This window comes from Lupinus angustifolius, chromosome LG06 (genome assembly GCF_001865875.1).
Source record: "Lupinus angustifolius cultivar Tanjil chromosome LG06, LupAngTanjil_v1.0, whole genome shotgun sequence".
Taxonomy (NCBI): domain Eukaryota; kingdom Viridiplantae; phylum Streptophyta; class Magnoliopsida; order Fabales; family Fabaceae; genus Lupinus; species Lupinus angustifolius.
The window spans coordinates 32,049,720-32,070,886 of NC_032014.1; the positions used below are offsets into that span (position 1 = coordinate 32,049,720).

General features: G+C 30.8%; 2 protein-coding genes across 3 annotated transcripts; both read left to right on the top strand.

The window, feature by feature from the left end:
* Window positions 2,407-8,098, top strand: LOC109351281. The gene is made up of 11 exons (XM_019592708.1): window positions 2,407-2,758; window positions 2,998-3,113; window positions 4,188-4,300; window positions 4,382-4,587; window positions 5,246-5,527; window positions 5,621-5,679; window positions 5,981-6,017; window positions 6,134-6,205; window positions 6,515-6,665; window positions 6,823-6,966; window positions 7,240-8,098. The coding sequence occupies exons 2-11, from the start codon at window positions 3,002-3,004 to the stop codon at window positions 7,657-7,659; spliced, it is 1,596 nt and encodes a 531-aa protein (XP_019448253.1). The 5' UTR covers window positions 2,407-2,758; window positions 2,998-3,001; the 3' UTR covers window positions 7,660-8,098.
* LOC109351284 lies at window positions 15,822-20,128 on the top strand. 2 transcript variants are annotated; one of them, XR_002108207.1, is made up of 5 exons: window positions 15,822-17,264; window positions 17,490-17,801; window positions 18,103-18,194; window positions 18,967-19,903; window positions 19,937-20,128. XR_002108207.1 is itself a non-coding variant. In XM_019592712.1 (4 exons), the coding sequence occupies exons 1-4, from the start codon at window positions 16,239-16,241 to the stop codon at window positions 19,838-19,840; spliced, it is 2,304 nt and encodes a 767-aa protein (XP_019448257.1). In that variant the 5' UTR covers window positions 15,822-16,238; the 3' UTR covers window positions 19,841-20,128. The 2 variants fall into 2 exon arrangements, 1 of the variants encoding a protein (XP_019448257.1); XM_019592712.1 differs by having other exon boundaries at window positions 18,967-20,128.

Sequence of the window (21,167 nt, forward strand, 5' to 3'; positions counted from 1 at the left end):
TAGTAGATGAAGCGTTAATAGAAATGTAAATTGAACTCCTTTAATTAGTGCAAAGTAAGGACTTTGATCTAAACCTCAAACAAGAAAAATATGGTATGCTATCAAAGTCTTGTTTCTAGAGATGACAAAAAAATTCGACCATTGGGTACTTGTGGATTTATATATTTAGTTTTTAATTAAATTTTTATATATATTAATTATTATTTTAAGATTATATATCATATATTTTATTATTATTTTATAATAAATTACACCTATTTCACTATGATTACAAATTTATCAAATATAGATCATATTATTCATATAATAATAATTTTATATATTAATTATTACAAATTATATAAATATATAATTAAAATAAAATATTTGTTGAGTACCCATAAACAATGTTGTGAAACACCAGCTCTACGTCAAACCGGAAGAGGTCCCGTATCATGTTTAACCAGATGATTTCATATATAATTAATAATTATGTCTAATTATATTGAAATAACATCTCCCAATATTTTTTGGACAAGAGTAAAACAAAAGATTAGAGTAATGTTCCAATTGTTTTTTATAATTTTAAGTAAACCTTCTGGTTTACTTCTCGTGTTATTCCGGTTTAACCACATTTAGCACGGTCAGACCGGAATTTTGTTGGTTCAAAGCGGTCCAACTCTCATTCAGTTAAGACTGCAAACCAGAACCGTTTTCAAGTCCGGTCAATGGTCAAACCGGTCGGATCGTCTAGTACGATCCGGTTCTCATAACACTACCCATAAATACCCGCACAGGTACCGACAAATATTGTGGATTTGGGAACGAGAAAACATTACTCGCGTCCACCCATGTTCGTTGTCATCCTTACCTATTATGAATGTTTATGTTATTGAAATGAAGCATTGGTGTAAGACTCTGCTACATTTTTAAGATGATCAAAAGTTTGATTATTGAGAGTGACATTTGTTGAAAGAAACAATCACGCACTCCAAAAAAGATGAGTTCTTTACCTATAGAATAATGAGAAATTCTTGGTAGTACAAAAAAGTATGAGTATTGAACCATGCTGCCTAAATCAACATCACAAATATGTTTAGGAGCTTTCTCAACCCATACACAATTTGGATTTGAAAGAGAAAGATTAGCTAACTCATGAGCTACTTTATTCCTATTCCTCCTAAAAAGACAAGATCTAAAACTAAAAGTGGAGAAAGTTTAACTATAGTACAATCTTTATTAACTAACCCAAAGTATTTCCAAGTTTGGTTCCTTCCCACTTAAGATGTTATGACCTCAGCACAATCACTTTTAAGGACAAGTGTTGGAACAAAATTATGTGGTCAAATTGAATATGTAATAGAATAATAAGTTTCCAAACATAGTTTTTTACTCTAAGTACATCAAACTTGGACTAATAAAATCAAGTAATAAATTTATTGTTTGTCTATTCTCTCCAAATCCCAATTCCAAGTTCCTATCCTAACTTTAAGATAGCCTGAAACATGTATGAAATGAAGACCACTTACCTTGACCAAAAAGTCATGTTTTTGTCATATGTTGACTTTAAGAAGCAAAGGAATGAGAGAGAAATTGAGGTTTTAGACTTGAGTCATATATAATATATATAAAGTCCTTTTGGAATAGGTGACACATATTTATGAATTCTTTGGAGCTGATGTCTATCAAGTCAAAGTGGATTAGGTTTAACATTTGGACAATAATAATCTCTCTATTTTTGGAAAGAAAATGAAATATGAATAAAATAAAATAGAATAAAATTGTATTTTTGTCTTTTCACCAAATATTGTATTTGAGTCAAACTAACCCACCTTCATTTTTTTTTTTCTTCCTTTTTTACATGAAAATTAAATGGTAAAAAGTCCAGTTACTTCCCTATTTTTGTATCATCTTTTTTCTTCCTTCCCTATTCACAATCCAAAGATGCATGAAACTCACCTCTTTGTGTAATATTGGCTAGTTTTTTGTCTACCCTTAAATGCAATAAAGTTAGTATTATATTCTTTATTTGGTAAGGCTTATTCTTGTTTATTAGTCTAACACTTTTTTTCTGTTATTTTTTCCACCAATAAAAGTAGCATACAAGTTCAAACCAATAAGACATTGACCTAATAGTGTAAGACGTTATTGGATCCTCGGATAGACCAAAAGATGAAATGTTCGATTTCTATGAATGACATTTGTTAGATAAATACTCACACAACTTAAAAAATATTAGTTCCTTACTCATAAAATAGAGAGATATCATTGCTTATACAAAAAATCTAACAATTGATTACAAGGGGTTGAGTAGAGAAATTATAATATATGTTAACATTGGGAAAAAGTTATAAATCCAAAACCAAGCTTATAAAAAAGAGGTAAATGCTCCCATCTATGGCTAAGCCAACTAACCCATCCATGAATTTTATTTCTTTTTTTGTGTTGCAACAATTACTTAAAGATGGATAAATTCAGAGGATATGTGTTTCAGTTAAGGTTTTTAGCTTCTTGCTCTTTTAAGCTTCTCATGTGAATAATCTTTTTGAGTTTTCATGTGCTTTCATACTTATATATATACACTTTTCTGCACCCTTTTGAGAGTTGAATAATTTCATGGATAGGGAGAATTGTGAAGATAAGTTATATAGCAGTTTTAAGCTTTAAGCTAAGTTTTTCTCTGAAGGAAGAAAATTTGTACTACCACAGAAAAAGCTACCAAATCTTCTTGTTGGTCTTAAGAAGAATTTCTAGTACCTTTAATCTCTCAAATTATAAGGTAAGATACTTTGAAAATATTGCATGGCATATCTATAGTTAATATATATAGGTTCTTTTCTTGCAACTAACTCATTCTATACTAAAGGCAAAGTTTAAATAATATATACACATGAAGTATATTTACTTGATTCTTGTATATAGCTATTATGCATATTCATATTTGATTATAGACCATGAAAAAATGCATTGGATCAAATTGGTAGGAATAATATATTAAATATATTGATTATTTGGCAGGTTAATGATGGTCATACCCAAAAGAATCAATGGCCTAGTATCTATTATTTTGATTATAGTTATGATTTTCCCAGAAATTGCAGCACAATCAATCTCACCAAGTGATTCTGTGGTAGGTAAGAATTTGTTTCGTTAGAGACTCTACTACCTCAATATAGTTATTTAGTTTTTCTCCAATTACTATGTTTCTTAATAATCTGGATCCTCTTCGATACTGGAGAGTCCAGTACTGAAAGAGATAATGACACATGACACTTAGAAATTTAAAAGGTTCAGATTTTAAATTATTTTTAATTAAAATATATTTTTAAAACAATAAATGAATCGAGGCCTTATATTACTTCAAAAAAATAATATAAATGAATGAGGATGATTTATTGACTATTATAAATCTTTACAATGACAGTCATATATGTTAAACTCAATATTAGTCTTAAAAATAAATAAAAATTAGCATATCATATAATAAATTTGTGTCTTAAAAAAGCACATGTTTAATGGTCAGACACTTATTAATCATAAATTGATGAAGATAATTCTCAACGAAGATTAAAATGTATATTATTTTATGTCATGTGGTATTTATTAACACTTGGTGCTAATTAATTATTAATTATTTGGCCCTCCACACTCTAAATTTCAAGAGACAAGTACATAATAAAGAAAGTTAACAATTTTATTTTAATTTCAAAATTGTAAGTCATTATTGTCTTCCACTTATTAAATGATAGATTTATATTTAATGGGACAAAACAAAGATAAGTGTCTCTCTCCTACAGTGAAAGTGAAGGATTTATTGTTTTAAATAGTGTCCCAAACTATATCACGAACCAATAAAAATATGTCATGTAAGTTAAAAAAATTAAATATTTATTATTTTTCTGTTTTTGCTTCAATATCATTGATCCAAGACATAGTTTAGGATATCAATTAGGACAACAAATCCTTATTTTAGAGTGTATATGAATATAAATGTAGAGAAAAGATTGGAATATAATTTTGGATTTCTAATCAAAACTTAACAGAAAAATGAACTAAAAAAATGGTTAATTAGCTTGTACAATATGATTTTGAATCTTGTATCACCCCAAGTTGAGTGACTAATAAATGTTACATATTCTATAGTACATGTTTATATATTTTCAATTAGCTTAGATGTATTTACTATGTTTTTTCTATGGTTGATGCAGATAATGTTTCAGAATCCATTATACAGCAAGATAATACTATTAGAGTGGATCCTTTAGATAATCTCAAAAAATACATAGGAGGATTTAACATCACAAACAAGCATTATTGGAGTGTAATTTTCTCACCCTCTTTTGTTTCTAAGTCTAGTTTCTAATATCAACCATATTATTAACATTTCTTTAATGTTTTGCAGTCACTGATTTTCACAGGAATATATGGATATTCAATTGGGGTGTTTTTGTTCTTGTGTGGAATAGTATATGGAGTTTTTGTGGTAATATCCAAGTATTATAGCAATGGTGATGGAGGAAGAAATATGAAGAAGGTTTCTCCTTGTATTTACAAGAGTTGTGATCTTATATTTATACCTATGGTTATATTTCTCACCATATTAGCCATGTAAGTTATTTATTTATTGCTTTCATTTAACTACTTTAGTTTTTGGCTATGGTGTTTGAGCTCATAAGACAAAGGAAACATTTCTTTAAGCTTAAAAAGTGATTCTAAACCCAAAGAATTGGTTGAGAGTTGTAAAAGTTAGTTAAATCTTTAGTGTATAGTGAGGGATATCATTGGTTAACACAAAAAAGTGATTCTAAAATATTAAAAAAAATGATTTTGGTTGTATCACTTTTATGAAAATCAAGAACTAATTTTGCTTTGGCTACAAGGATAGCTTCTTATAAAAGCTGAATTTCAACTTTAAGTCCAACCAAATAAACATGTAAATGTCCCAAATGATTATTTTTTGTCAAAAACTCAAAATAATGATTTTTTGTGTGGAAAAAGCTTAAACACATGTCCTAAATGATCTAAACTTTGATCCTTGTCATCTATATCTTTCTAAATACAAGTTGTGAATTTAATTTTTTGGTACTATCTTTCGGTATACGTGACTGACCCTCCCAAAAAGTTGTGAATTTCACCGCATGGTAAAGTTGATTTGTACAATATCCACCTTTAAGCCCAAATGGCTTTTTCTTACAGCTAAACTTGTGTGCCAAGACAACTAATGTATATATGTATATATATATATGCATGGCTCTTGTTTCTATAGAGTTGCATCTGGACTAGTTCTAGCAGGGAGTGCAAGATTCCATTCTGAAGCAAAAAATTCAGTTGAAATCATAATTAACACAGCAAATGATGCATCAGAAACAATTCACAACACAACAGGAGCATTAAAAGGCATGGAAAATAAGTTCACTGAAGCCAATGTCAATGTTGAGAATAGTGGAAATCTTAACTCTACTACTGAAAAACTTGATGATGCATCTGCAAATATTGAAGAGCAAGCTAGAAAGAATAGGGTCCTTATTAACAAGGGTTTGAAAGTAGTGTAAGACTCTTTTATCAATCCTTATATAACTTAGAGAAAAATGTTAGATGAATAATGAATTGCATGGAAATAAGGGTATGGTTTTAATTGCAGGTTTGTAGTTACCATTGTGATCATAAGCTTGAACTTGGTTACTGTTTTAGCTATGTCAGGTATTTTCAATTGAGCTACTCTTCATGCATAACATCAATGACTTCTATCTTTATCCTTGTGTCAATTTCAATTCTTTGCATCTTGCTTAAGTAGTATTTGGTGTTAGGACAAAACATGATACAACATTAAATAACAGCATGTTTTGTTCTATTGGAATCAAAATGTTATATTGTTCAATCTCTTGTCATGTTTTGTTCATAGAATCTACCAAACACAGAACAAAAAATATATGTTCTGTTCTGATATATCTATCAAATAGATGCATGTTTCTCATTAAATGTTGAATTTTTCTGTGGACAGTTTCTGGAATATTGAGGTTATGGAGGGCACTTTACCTGTAAGGAAGCTAAATTGTATTTTCATGAAACCTTAGAAGCAAGTATAGATGTTAGCATAAATTGTATGTATCCCTAATCTAAAGTTTTGTTATTTTATTGCTCTTCTTTTTCACAGGCTTGTGGTATTTTGCTGGTTGATGACAGTTATATGCTGGATATTCTTTGGAGTTTATTTCTTCTTATACAAGTAAGTTCAAGTCCTTTCTAATTTACTGATACTGATGAGTTTTCAATTTTGTCCTGCAATGTGTTTAAAAAGTACAAGTTTGAGTTTTTTTTGGTATAACCAAGGGTATATCCCCTTACCCTTTTTGAGTATGGAACTAATCTCTTTCAGGATGTATGGTTGTCTCTTCCAACAAGTGTAGGTCCTAGGAATCGAACCATTGACATTTTGGTCTATCTAGGGAACTAGTTGGATCTTATACCATTAGACCAACGTCTTGTTGGTGAAGAAGTTTGAGTTTAATTACTTGATATTTCCACTATATTGCAGATTTTCTAGTGATGCATGCATAGCTGTTGCCAACTTTCAACAGAATCCCTATAACAACAGCTTAAGCTCCATCCTCCCTTGTAATGAATTGCTCTCAGCAAAACCAATCCTATCTGATTTTAGTGCAGGGATTTACAACCTTGTTAATCAGGTAAACATTGCATAATCTCAAACAAGCTAAAAAGACTGTTTTCATAAGCTTCTCTAATAAGCTTATGGAAAGATCTTAAGTTATTTTCATAAGCTTCTTTCATATATTGTTCTCATAAGCTCAAATAAACTGTATATAAGTTATTCCAAACATGCAGGTGAATGCAAACATATCTGTCATGCAAGGAACTTCATATTCAAATCTAGCTCATGTTTGCAATCCTTTCTCAGGGCCACCTCAGTATTCATACCAGCCAGAGAATTGCCCATATAATACTATACGAATAGGCGATATCCCGAAGGTACACCACAAAAAGGGATAACAATGTACTTATGTATTCTATTTTTGCTCGACCCTGTCGCGTTTGAGTAAACAACTTAATCATATGCTTATTAAATAAGCTAAAAAAGACTGTACTTCCATACGTTTCCGATAATCTTATTGGAATAAGATAAAAATAGCTTACGGGAAGGCCACGAGTTATCGTAAATTTCTAATAACTTTACTCTCATAATTTCTCTATAGACTACCAAACACCTCCTTAAGCTGTTGTTTTCCTGATCCTCTACTTCAGGTATTGAAGCCTCTTACTTGTTCCAATGCCAATGAAGGAACCTGTGACAATGTATATTCCATATCCAGCAATGAATACCTGAGAGTTGAGGCTTATACAAGTTCAATTCAGAACCTTCTAAATTTATATCCTAGTATGGAAGATTTATTAGAATGCCAACTAGTAAAAGATGCATTCTCTATAGTCCTTGTCAAACACTGCAATCCTTTGAACAAATTTTCCAAGATGGTATGGGTAGGAATGGTGTTTCTTTCAGTGATCATGGTATTGTTGGTTTTGCTATGGACTATAAAGGCACATCATGAACAACATAATCATCTTTGTGATGGTTCTGTGGAGCCTCATTTTGGAGCAGGAAATAGCTTGGAATTAGGATCAGCAAAAGAGATTAACATTAGTCACTCATTATATTCTATTTAATGAATCAAGATATGTTGTCCTAGATACTGTCTCATACGCTGTCTTCTGCAACAAAAACAATAATTAATGTCATGTTTTCGATAGCGCGAAACAGCGTATGATACATCATACACGATCTCTGACATTCCTATTTACTCGACAAGAATTAAGGAACTAGGGACCAGGTATTGGAAGGAAAAAAAAGCGCAAGCAGCTTCCAAGAAATCCCATATAGAAGGTGCAACATTGTATATACATACATAAGTGAAAGTTTTTTTTTTCTTTTGGTAAAGATATAGGCTAAGGTATTTAGAATTTTCTTTGGTGTTATATATTTTGTATACAAAAAATCACTTGAGTATGAAGTATTAGAAAGGGAGACCAATTCCATACAAAATTCAATACAAATGTATGAAAATCATCCAGCAATAAAATTTGATGTTGGAGATTTTAAGTATTTGATTTGGAATAACTTTTGAGACTATTTTTTCAATCTTTGTAGAGTAGAAGGAGTACTTTAAATTTGGCTTGGTTGTAAAACAATTCAAGTTTGTTAGAAGTGTTAAGACTTGAAATAATAGATCATGTTCATATCATCTTGTTGCTAGTTAAAGTGTGTAAGTGGTTATGACTTGAACTAGGAAACCAATGGGCTTCAACCAAACTGAGCCGAAAAATATGGTTCAGTTTAGTTTTTTGTTTGGTTTGATTATTTCTCTTACGGAATCATTCACGATTCACGATTACAGAGGTTTAAAAATAACTCGATATAAACCAAATCACATTAAAAAAACTACATTGCATGGCTCCAACAATTGTTGTTTTACTTCTTGTTACACTTACAATGCAAGAAAATATGGTTGACATTAAAATTATTTTGTAAGAATCAACATGCCAATACAAAGATAATGTGTTTGATTGGAGGAAAATATGCTTAGAGTTTTTTCAATGAAATTGGACCCAAATTTCAAAACTTGAGGTCCAAAAAAATAATTGTCAAAATGCAGAGCCCATATATTTTTTAGCATGGCCCATATAAACTGAGCTAAGTGAACATAAAAGCCCATTTTATCAAAAGGTATTATTGTCATTAGATGTAATACTTCAGGGTCGAAATTGGAAAAGGATAAATTTGTATCTAGGGTTTATAGTTTATGAACCCTAAAAATCAGGATTTTGAATCTGCAGTGGGATAGTGAAGTCGAGCCTTTTGAGGAAGAAATCACAGCCAACTTCAAAATGGTATTTATTTTTTGTATTCAGACACGAATCACATATTTTCATCAATTGTTGTAGCTTTTTGCATTCTCTTTTTTCAATTTCTCAATAACACGCCAACTTTGATTTTTACTTGTTCATTTTGTGATTTTAATATTTATTTGTTTATTGGCGGATTAAAATAAGTGTAGATACAAAGATGATGGAGCCGAAACAATTTTTTTATTTTTATTATCTTGCTAAAGGTTAATTTTTTGCTTAATTGATTAATTCAGAATTGAATATTTGGTAGCCATGTTTGATATGTAAAATGTTCGATTTGATGTGTTGCTTGGTTTAAGTTTCTGATATTTGCTTTCATTGTTTTTACATGTTTGTTCAGATTGTGCCTTTTATTTTAGTTTTATGGAGTTTAGGTAAACAACTTAATTAAGAGCTTAATCAATAAGTTCTTTTATATTATAAATATCATGGAAAATGCTTATTTTGATAATTTTCTCTTAAAAGCTTATTGAAATAAGCTATAAACAGAGCTTATGGGAAGGTGAGAAGGTCCTAAGCTATTTTTCAAGTTATTTTCACAAATTTATTTTATGGAGTTGTTCTTTTCAGCCCAAATAAGCCTCTATAATTGGTTTATTTTATCCTCAAAATTCTATTCCTTTTGAAAAAAACAATTATTTCTGAAAAATAATCTCATCCAAACACACACCTATACTTTTATGTGATGTTTTGGTAGTGGCTGCTCACCAATGCTGTGGTGTTTTTAATGTTGAATGCAGCCTAAGCAGATTAATGAGATTAAAGACTTCCTTCTCACTGCAAGGAGGAAGGATGCACGCTCCGTGAAAATCAAGCGAAGCAAAGATGTCGTCAAGTTCAAGGTCCGTTGCTCCAAGTACTTGTACACCCTGTCTGTGTTTGACTCTGACAAGGCCGATAAGTTGAAGCAATCACTTCCTCCTGGTTAGTTATCAGAACTATTTCTTCTGCTATGTTTGGATTCTCTTATTAATGTCGTTATGGTGCTACATGCTAACATGTAGGAATGCATAAACTTTAGGGGGTCAAATTTGATAGATTGTATTACCCTCTGGCCACAAGTTGGAGTTTAAGACAACGGATTAAGTATCTGTTTTTGTTTTTGCCTTAATGCTCATGTGGTCCTAAATGTTAGAATGTAAGTATGCAAAACTTTAGGTAGGTGAGTTGCATAAATCGTATCTTTATGCTTCTGGCGATAAGTTGTAGCTTTCATAGTTTTTTTGGTATTGTTTTTCAAAATGGGAAAGGCAGGGATAAAGTTGTATAATGGCCAAGAATAATAAAACATATTACATTGCATGCCTCAACTGCATATGACTATCTTTTATCTTTCTTGTTCTAGTTTGATTGTGTGAGGAATGTAAAAAAATGAGAAATGGTTTGATTTATGATTCAAATGTTTTGTTTGGAGTCTTGAAAAAAATAAGAGAAAGGGTTTGATTTCTATAATTCCTAGAAATTGCATTTTTTTATTTATAAAATCCATCAACTTTGCTAAGAATAAGAAGTTAAGAACCGCCTCTAAATATGTAATAAAATAAAATAAATTCAACTTTGAGTTCACACTAACTTTGATTTCCTCAATTAAAATCTCATTTTTTTAATAAGTTTCAATCACTACTTAACTTCTATATTAAATAAAATCATTTCCATTTTTAATTGAATTTAGACATTACCTTTGGTATGAATGGATGATGTACTTTGATGTAGTCATGTAGAACATGTGTTTGACTTTTCAGTTTTATGCCATTCTCTATTCATATATATGATTTACTTTTGCAGGTTTGACTGTGCAAGATGTGTGATTCTAACCTTAGTAGATGAAGATCATGTTTTTGCTTTGAAGTTGAACTCCATACTATTAATTAGCTTAGCTTAAAAGATTTATGTTCTTTTCCCTATGATTTTGATGGATTTTTAAGGGTCCAACTTGCTTCTGCTTATGTGCCAAGTTCATTTAATTTCACCTTAAAATATTTCCTGTTTATTTCTTCATAGTGTCTCATCAGATTATAAGCTTTTTGTGTCTATTATCCAATACATCCATTCATAGACTTATAGGAATTTGATAATTTGGTATTTTTCTAGGAAAAAAATATACGAGTTTTATATAATATCGTTGTATCATCTGTGGTCTATATTTGATCATCATTGACTTTTCAAAAAAGGTAATAATGGAAATGAATGGTGAATGATATACTAATTGTTTATAAATTTTTACTGACAATATATAGATATTATATTCAATTTGTGACACACTCAATAATAGGGGATTTTTGTGAAACCCCACTTGTTAATTTTTGGTGGTGTGAAAAAAATATGTACTTCATATCACATTGTAGTACTTGAGTTCATGAAACTTTCTAATTCTCTTTCAATGACATGTTCCTAGTGTAATTGATTAAATAGTAGATTATTTAGAAAATTTGTACATTTTTTATGTATTGATATTAAAGTCCTAATTAATTATAGATAACTACTAGCCACCAACTTTGACGGACAAAAAATATCAACTTTGTCATGATAAAAGATTGAGACCCGGGTCTAAGTGTTCGACCAATTTCAGCATTCAATACTAAAATGGATTTAATATCTATATATTAATAGTGTTGTGTTTTGTATACTATTAACAAATCATCCATTATTGATTTATTAACTATTATTGATCTCAAATAATAGTAATATAAATTAATGTATTGAGTTTTACACTGTGAGTATACATATTTTAAAGTATACCAAACAACAAACATTTTAATACCGATATATTGTAGTAGTACTTTATACATACATCATGTAACTAAATTAATTCCACCATGCTAATTATAAAATTATTAAATGATGGAAAAGTTCATATATTTAATTCTGACATGTACTGATATGTTATAAAAAATTTGTTTGTTTTTTTAACAGATTGTTAAGTAGAGGGAGTGTAAGTAAAACTTAGAATTAAAATATGACTTGTTATGACCATTTTTTTAAGAGGAGAAAATATCTTCTTAGAGATAAGTATTTTTTAATCATTAAAATTATGGCCTGTGTATTATTTTTTTAGTTGCAGGAAATAATTAAATGAGATGTCATGATTTTAGTGATTGAATGAAATATTTTATTGTCAATATGTTTTGTCGTCATGATATCAAGAGTAATTTTTTTTATTAAGGTTTACTTAATATTTAGTTTATGATTCATACAAAAAAAAGATTTAATATGTATATAATGACAGTGAAACTATTTTTTATATTATTTATTGTTGATTTATTAATTATCATTGACTCTCAAATAAACAATGTTGTAAAACCCAAGTCAGACATCAAAATGAAAGAAGTCTCATTAGATTTAAACAGTTAAACCGTCCGATCGGACTAAATGATTTCATATATAATTTATCATTTTTACTATAAATATATAGTTATATATAAATACAAAATTTATGTAATTATATTGAAATAACATTTTTCCATTTTTTTTGGACCAGAGTAAAACAAAACATTAAAGTAGTTTCTATTTTTTAAAATTTTAAGTTAACTGTCTTGTTCACTTCCCGGGTTATTGCGCTTCAACCAGGTTTAATATGGTTGGTCCGAAATTTCTTTGGTTCAAAGCAGTTCAACCCCTCACTCAGTTAAAACTATAAACGAAAGTCATTTTCAAGTCCGTCAATGGTCAAACTGGTCGGACGGTCTGATCCAATCTGGTTATCACAACACTACAAATAAAAATAATACAAATCAATAGTGGATGATATGCTGACAGTGTAAAAACTTTACCATAGGTTTTAAACTCCAAAAAGAATTGTGATGTAATCTCCTTAGGATTAGTGGTGTTTGAATGAGTTTAATTACACAGTAAGATTCCTTTTCCACATATCTAGATATTAAACTCGTTTTAGATATTTATTTATTGATATATTATTTATGAAGATGGGTTGTATTCAATTATCTTTTAATTCAGTTTTAATATCCTTAAGTTATATATATCACGTGAATCTTCCGTTTATTAACTGTTGTCACATATGCGAACTTTATCATCAATTTTCCTCGACAGAAAAATGTAAACATTACAAAAGTTTGATACAATTTCAGTTCATCATTCATTTTTTAATTATAATTAACTTTTTAAAAAAATAATACAAAAAATAATAGATAATAAATAACTATGTATAAACTTTACATTAAAAATACATAAATATTACATACTCATCCAATAAGTAACAATGAAGAATAGATAGAAGTAATAAGAATAACTATCTTAATTAAACCCGTGCTAGTTTTTAATTTAGGTACAAAAACACGTGGTACTTTTTAATTACCATAACTAGAAAACACATGACAAATGAGAGATGAGTAATATCTTTATAAATGTGTTTGATTGGCTTAAATATGCAATTGCTTTTGTACTTCATAAGTAGACAAATGTTACATATGCCATAAATAAATATTTATGCATGCTACAATAATTTAAGAGTGTTGGCCCATGATTTATATGAAACAAAACCTTGAATCATTAGAATATACATAATTTTAAATAAAAAATTGATCAATTTTCTCAAGTTTAAATTCCTAATTTTATAAGGTTGCCTTCAAAATTCTTTAACACTCAACAAAATGGAATAGGTTATCCTTAAACTCAAACTTGGCTTTGATTGGAAGGAAATAGCTTATTCAACTCTTTGAAGTCTAAACCAATCTTTTTGTTCATCTTTTCATTTATCTCATGGGAAATGAACTAAATAATTAATAAAGTTTTCTATGGCTTTATTATCTATCCATTCTTAAAGTAAATTTTTACTAATACACTATTATATATTACTCATTTATATTACTTTTATTTAAAAGTTTAATGATTATTGATAAATGAATGATAGAAAATATATTCACTCTCAATATATAAATATTATACCATTGATTTATAATAAACAATAATTAATTTTAAATTATTAATAAATCATTATTTATGACAATATATTTTGAACCATCATTCATCTTCTATTACTTGGATTAAGTTGGTAATACTCTATATTCGAGATGGAGTATGTCCTATACTCCTATTAATTAACCCTAGATATTGTATAGTTAATTAGGATATGTTTGTTAGGTCAAATACAAGTTAAATGGTTTAAACTTTTCAAACAAATAGTATTTATTTACCATTAATTATCTCCATGTACATCACATATAGTGCAAGAATTTATAGAAGAATGTGTCATTATTTATAATGAGAATATATCTAATTATCTAGGTCCAAAGTCCAATGTTACCTATGCACTCATTTACAATTACTGCCTTGAAAAAGTCAATATTATTAACTTTACATTATAGTCTTGTAAGTCTTTATAAGAAATTTTAAACTAATTATATTTCACATATAACTTTTTATTATCTTATTCTCGTATTAATTAATCGAGTGTTAGAGACATAAAAAATAGAGATAATGAAAAAAATTAATATAAAAGATAGAAAAATAATAACAATAAATGTTGTATACAAAATGTAAAATATCATGAAATGATAATTAAAACATTTACATGATGTACTATAAAATTCATTCACTGCCCATCCCATGGATAAATATTTTCCTATTCTTTCAATACATTTTCTAACATATATGTAAAAACTAAAATTCGAAAAAAGTACTCAACAAAAACCAAACTACTTTTTTATGAACCATTATTCATTCATTGACACTAATTCCATACTAACATATACATGAGTATGACAAATATAAGGCTAATAAGCAATCTTATGAAATTTGAGTTGGATATTAAATTGAGATGTATTTTTTATTAGGTTTAATTGGTTTAAATAGTTAAACTGTCCGATCTGACCAAGTAATTCATACATTACTAATAATTATGTATAATTATATTGAAGTAATAACATCTTCATTTCTTTTTTTTTGCGTAGTAAAACAAAATATTAGAGTAGTGTTCAATTTTTTATTTTTAAGTGAACTGTGTAGTTTACTTCTCGGGTTAATCCGATTTAACATTGTTTAACACAGTAAGACCGAAATTTCCACAGTTCAAAGCAGCCAACTCTCATTCAATTAAAACTGTAAACTATAGTTGTTTTTAAGTCCGGTCAGTAGTCAAATTGATCAACTGTCTGGTCCAGTCCTCACAACATTACTAGTAAGAACTGATGAAAACAAAACTAATATTTCTTCCAAAGAATTAGAAAACATGATAAAAACAACATTCACATTTTTTAAAACTTAAAGTGCCCCACAATTCACTATTTGTATATTCATGGAACCCAACCAAGGGTATGAATGTGGGTCATGGTTCTTCATGTGTGTTTATATGTAGTTGTCAGACACTGACAACTCTTGTCATATCAATCATATAATAAATCTGCCACCAATTTATTATACACCATCATCCCTTACATATTTTCTCTAAAGTTTTCTACATCATTCCATTCAATTCCAATTCCATGCAGATATAGAGAAGTACCAATACAAAAGTACCTCATTTTTCTCCAATCCCACCTTTTAAAGTATAAATTATAATATCTTATTACTTAATTTTGTTCCTTCTAGATGCATAAAAGTATACTAATTAATTATTATTATAAGAATATAAACCACACCAAACCCAACCTTATTCTAGATTATCTTTTCGCAGTTAATAATATCTATACATAGTTAGTACATTATTCACGATTTTTTGTTTTGAGATTGTGCAAACACTTATACAACTCATACACTATTACATTCATTTATTAACATTCAACAAACACTACAATATATATACAAATAGCATAAAGATTTATACACAATCAATATATATTATATACCATTCATTTACATTTACGATGAACATGATAATATAAAAAACTTATAACGTATGAGTATATACATTTTTTTTTCTTCTCATCAACAGAATCAGTTTCTTTTTAGGTTACTGGTTTACACTTCAAGCTTTTTCTGTGACCTAGCTTAATCACCACCCACTGAAAAGTAAAAACCATGGTTCAAAGTTTTCTTTTTAGTGGGAAATTAAATTTTGCTATTTGATAATAATATTTTTCCATATTATCTGTCTTATTAGTTGTTATTATTTATTTAAAATTTCTACCTAAACTGTTACTTTTTTCTCCCAATTTTGAAACTGAGAAATTTCTGCCCCCTTTTATTGGTAATACGTTATCTAGGTCTTATTTGCATTGAAAAATCAATATAGGGTCAAAGTTGTGTGATAAATTTCCAATCTTTGCATTCTGGGTATTGAGGATTAGGAAGAAAAATCCTTTCTTTCTTTCTACCCTCTTGAAAATAACCAATTGGGTATTTGTAAAAGTTATGCATATTGAAGAAGGTGATTCAACAAGAAAAAAATGGCAAATTTGATTCCTGGGGTGTTATTGAAGCTTTTGCAGTATATGAACACAGATGTTAAGGTTGCTGGTGAACACAGGTCATCACTGTTGCAAGTTGTGAGTATTGTTCCTGCACTTGCAGGTAGTGAATTGTTCCCAAACCAAGGTTTTTATCTTAAGGTTTCAGATTCATCTCATGCTACATTTGTGTCTCTTCCTAATGAACATGTTGATTTGATTCTCAGTGATAAGATTCAGTTAGGTCAGTATGTTTTTGTTGATAAACTTGAGTCTGCTTCTCCTGTTCCAATCCTTCATGGGGTTAGGCCTGTTCCTGGTAGACACCCTTGTGTTGGAACCCCTGAAGATATTGTTGCAACTCATTCACTTGGTTTTCTTGATAATGATGATGATAGCAAGAGCAGTAGTAAGGATAGGAATAGTGTTAGTTCTGGTAGTATTAATATAAATAGATCAAAATCTGTTACGAAAATGTCGGGAAACCGAGGTGTTGTTGGAGAGAAGGAGAAGAAAGTTATTAGATCATCAATTGTTGGTGGTGGTGGTAAGGAGGAGAAATCGGAGAAGAGAAGTGTTGCTTTTGGTAGATGGAATTCTCTGCCTTCAAAGCCTGGAGGAGCACTGAAGGTTGATGCGAAGAAGGGAAATGAATTATCATTGGTTCAATTGAGGACTATGGATTCACGTTCGATTCCTTCGTCACCGAGAAGTTGCTATTCGTTGCCTAATTCTTTTGACAAGTTTTCCAATGGTGTCAAGCAGCATGAAGCAAAGGTGAAGGGAGTGGACAAGCTTACTGGTAAGGTTGGTGTGGTGGAAACAGGAAAGACAGTAAGTTCGACCAGTTCTGTTGTGATGAAAATTGGAGTGGGAAATACAATCAGAAGTTTGGTGCAGGGAATTGGGTTGGGGGCTAAGGTGCTGCGTAAGAGCTGGGAAGAGGGTATGGAGGTTAAGATTAGAGAGTCTTCCAAACCGAGGCCAGTCACCAAGTATGATCCTAAGCCCGAAGTTCCTAGCTCGGTAAGTGTGATCCACAGCTTTCACTTTTGAACTCTTAGTATTAAAATCCAGTTGATTTCATCTCATTCCCGATTGTCTTCGTTCCTTTTGTGTATTGAGTTTTTTCTTTCCCTCTTTCAAATTTTATATGGAATTGAAATCTCTCGAGTTACCTGTATTTCCTTACCTGTATATGTCGAATTAATCTGACAATCATTTTGTTCATTTCATGACATGGTTTACTAGGTTCCCAGGAGGAGAAGTTTTTCAAGTGAGAAATTGCCGTTTAAAGAGGAGAGCAGGATCCAAGCATCAATAAAGCCGTCTAAGGAAGAACATAAGACTCAAATGTCTGTAAAGAAAGCTACTGCTAATAGAACTATGGAGGAACAAGAAAAGTCAAGTGAGCGAAGAAATTCCTTGGGACAGAAATCACCTGAAGGCTCAAACAACGTAATCCCTGGAAATATGGTCAAAGTTTCTCTAAATAGTAGAAAAGTGAAAGATGCAAATGTTCAATGGGCTTTGCTCCCATCATCTATGTCAAGGCTTGGGAAGGTATGTCTTGAAAGTTCCTTGGCTTTTACATTTAATCTCTTCGGGTCTTGGCTAAGTATATATTGCCGAGTGACAATTGTAATAGAAATTAGAAAGGAAGGAATGAGTCATATAAAAAAACATCTCATTAGTTTTATCAAAATGAGTATATGTTAGTCACCTACGTCATAAATACATATATAATAAGTATGCTTCATGTCTAGTGTTGGATCATGCACATTTACTTAAGTAAATGTGATCAAATAAGATTTTCAGTAACTGTTATGTTTCATTCTCATTCTATGTTTTCAATCCGTGACAGGAAGTAATGAAGCATAGAGATGCAGCACAAATGGCAGCAACTGTGGCTATGCAAGAGGTTGCTGCTACGGATAGTTTGCTGCAATGTCTGAGGTATAAATATATTCAACTCAATAACAATCGGCAATTATGTACTATATTGTTGTTCTGGACTTCACAGCTGTGATATTTGGGTCAGATCGTTAGTGTTACACATTGTATTGTTGCATTCTGAGTATATTCTTTATCTAGTGAAGCAATACACCTCTAAAGGATATGAAAAACAATGCTTTTTATGGTTCACTGAAAATGAAAATCAGTATCATTCCAAGAATTAATGTTGATACTTTATATTGGATTATGTTTTTCCCTTCTGCAATGGTCTATATAATCATCGGATAATAACAACAAGATTGAATCTTAAGTGTTTGGGTTTGTGGCATAAATCCTAAACTTTATTATTGCAAATGCTACATATGTATTTTCTTCACCGCTTTATCCTATCCAGAGTTACGTTTTCCGTAATCTATATTAGTAATATAATGCTTGAAGTATTTTTTATCATTCCCTGCGTGTCTGTTAACATGCTTGCCAACATTTGGATAGATTGGCAATTTGGCATTATAAATTCCTTCTATTATATTTGTCCAATTTATTAAAACCGGATCTGGTTAAATTTCTTTTTGCTTTTGAATTCATGTGTTTGGGTTTTGGAACAATATATCATCTAGCTACAAGTAGTTGGTACTAGGTAGGCTTGGAATATCACCCATTTGACAAACTATGGAACTTTGTGCTTATTTTGATGCAAATGTTTCCTCCTTCTTTGATAGACTATAATGTTGGCATGTTCGGATGACACTTCCTTTTGTGATATTTCTGGCAGCATGTATTCGGAGCTAAGTAATTCTGCTAATGAGCATAACCCACAGCCAGCAGTGGAGCAGTTTTTAACTCTTACGGCTAGCCTGAGTGCTACAAAGACGATTGTTGAATCTTTATCGAAACCCATTTCAGAGGGTTCATCTCCAGATTCTGAAAGGAGCACAACGCAAGAAGCATTGAAAGTAAGAACAGATAGACAAAAACATGCCGCTTCATGGGTCCAAGCGGCATTAGCCACTAATCTATCACCCTTTGCTGTTTTTACGAAAGAACCTCAATCATCCAGGCCTCCAGCTTCAAGCAATCTTCAAAATCAGAAAACGGTACTGGGAAGTAAACACATGTTAGTCCTACACAATTCAAGTGAAGACACTTCGTCAAAAGCTCCAGTAAAAACTCGGCCGGCAGCTAATTTGAAGCATGCCTCACAAGGAACTGCTCGCAGACCAAGTGATATGTTAGCAAATGAGCACAAGCAACAAGCCCAACCGCTCCCTGAATGGATCGAAGGAAATGGCCTCCATGAGGTGATTAATTTGGCTGAAATGCTGCAATTACAATCCCGAGATTGGTTTTTGGGATTTATTGAGAGATTCTTGGACACTGACGGTGACACTACCTTGTCCGATAATGGCCAAATAGCAGGTATGCTCACTCAACTAAAGAGCGTAAACGATTGGTTAGATGAGATAGGGTCAAGTAGCGAAGAGGTCGAGGGAGAATCATGTCAGATATCAGCAGAGACGATTGACCGATTGCGGAAAAAGATATATCATTATCTTCTCACACATGTCGAATCCGCAGCTGCCGCACTTAGTGGTGGATCGCAATCATCCCCGAAGATACAAACAACAGAGATTAAAACCAAAAGGTGAATGAGTACATAGCTTAGCTTAAGGGTGCAAAAGTAGGGAGGAGTGGAACTAACCTTGGTCACTAAAAGGTTCTCCAAGGAGTTAGGTTCCCTCAAGAAAATTCATTATTCTCTTTCTATGTTCTTTTGTTTGTACATAAATCCTACATGGGTTTGAGGTATAGATGGAGTGCTAATTATTCATCAGGAGGTAGTAAATGTGATTTTGTGAGGATCTTTTTGTCCTCATTTTTTTATAAATATTGTTCAGATTAAATTATACAAATTGAAACAGTGGAAGATATAGCTAGACATTTATCTCTTCTTATCCCCCTCCTTGAATGTGGTTCTTGCATACTATTTTCCGGGTAAACTTGGAAACAACCTCTCTGTTTGTCGAGGTAAGTCTGTGTGCACCCCAGACCCTGCTAGATGACTCTTGTGAATATTTATAAAGTGGTTACATAATTCTCTCGTTTACTCTATGTACCACCTACCAAATTTAGTATACCATGTACATATTTGTTAACTTCTAATTTGTCATATTTGTTCTAGTATAAGTTTTTTAGTAGTTGATATCCTTAAAACACTCATTAACATTTAAAAAGAAAATGCTAGAGTAGTGTAAGTTTTAGAAGATTAGGTAAGGCATTAGATACCAAATTCTGTGTTTTGCTTACTGTGTCAGGTGCACTCTAACTTTCCCATTAGTTGCATGATTACATCTCTTGTTCATATATCACATGATTTCAATAATGGAAGGATGATATATATGAAAAAGAGATGTTGTATCAAAGATGCAGCATCAAGAGCTCTGAGTCAAAGGTAAGAGCATATCTGCCGTCCTACACTTTGTGCCACTCCATGTACCATGAGCTTATTATTGGTTAGAAACCAAGAATTGGTTGTACTATGATTACTAAGACATGTTTTGCAATACTTTGAATGGGTTTTTACCAAATTGGAATTATTTTCCAATAGAAAATAGCCCCACATAACATATTTAACTTGCAGATACCTGATCCTGAACAAGGTTCGTGCACTAGGATGTCTTTTTATTATCGGATGGTTGTGAAATAAAAGTTAATATGGTCAAGGACAAGATACAAACCAATTATAAAAATTGCTACAACTCAATGAGATCTGTAAAGGGTAAATGTAATCAGTCTCGAATAAATCAGGAGTTTTTCAGAATTTGAACCTGTAAATTCTTGTTTACTAAGCAAGGCTCACCTTCATACAAAGCAATTATATCAACCTTTAAACATTAGGAGTAGCAAATGGTGAAGGATGCAAACCAATTATACTTTTTTGCTGTCAAAGGAATCACAAAATGGGTTGTACTATAC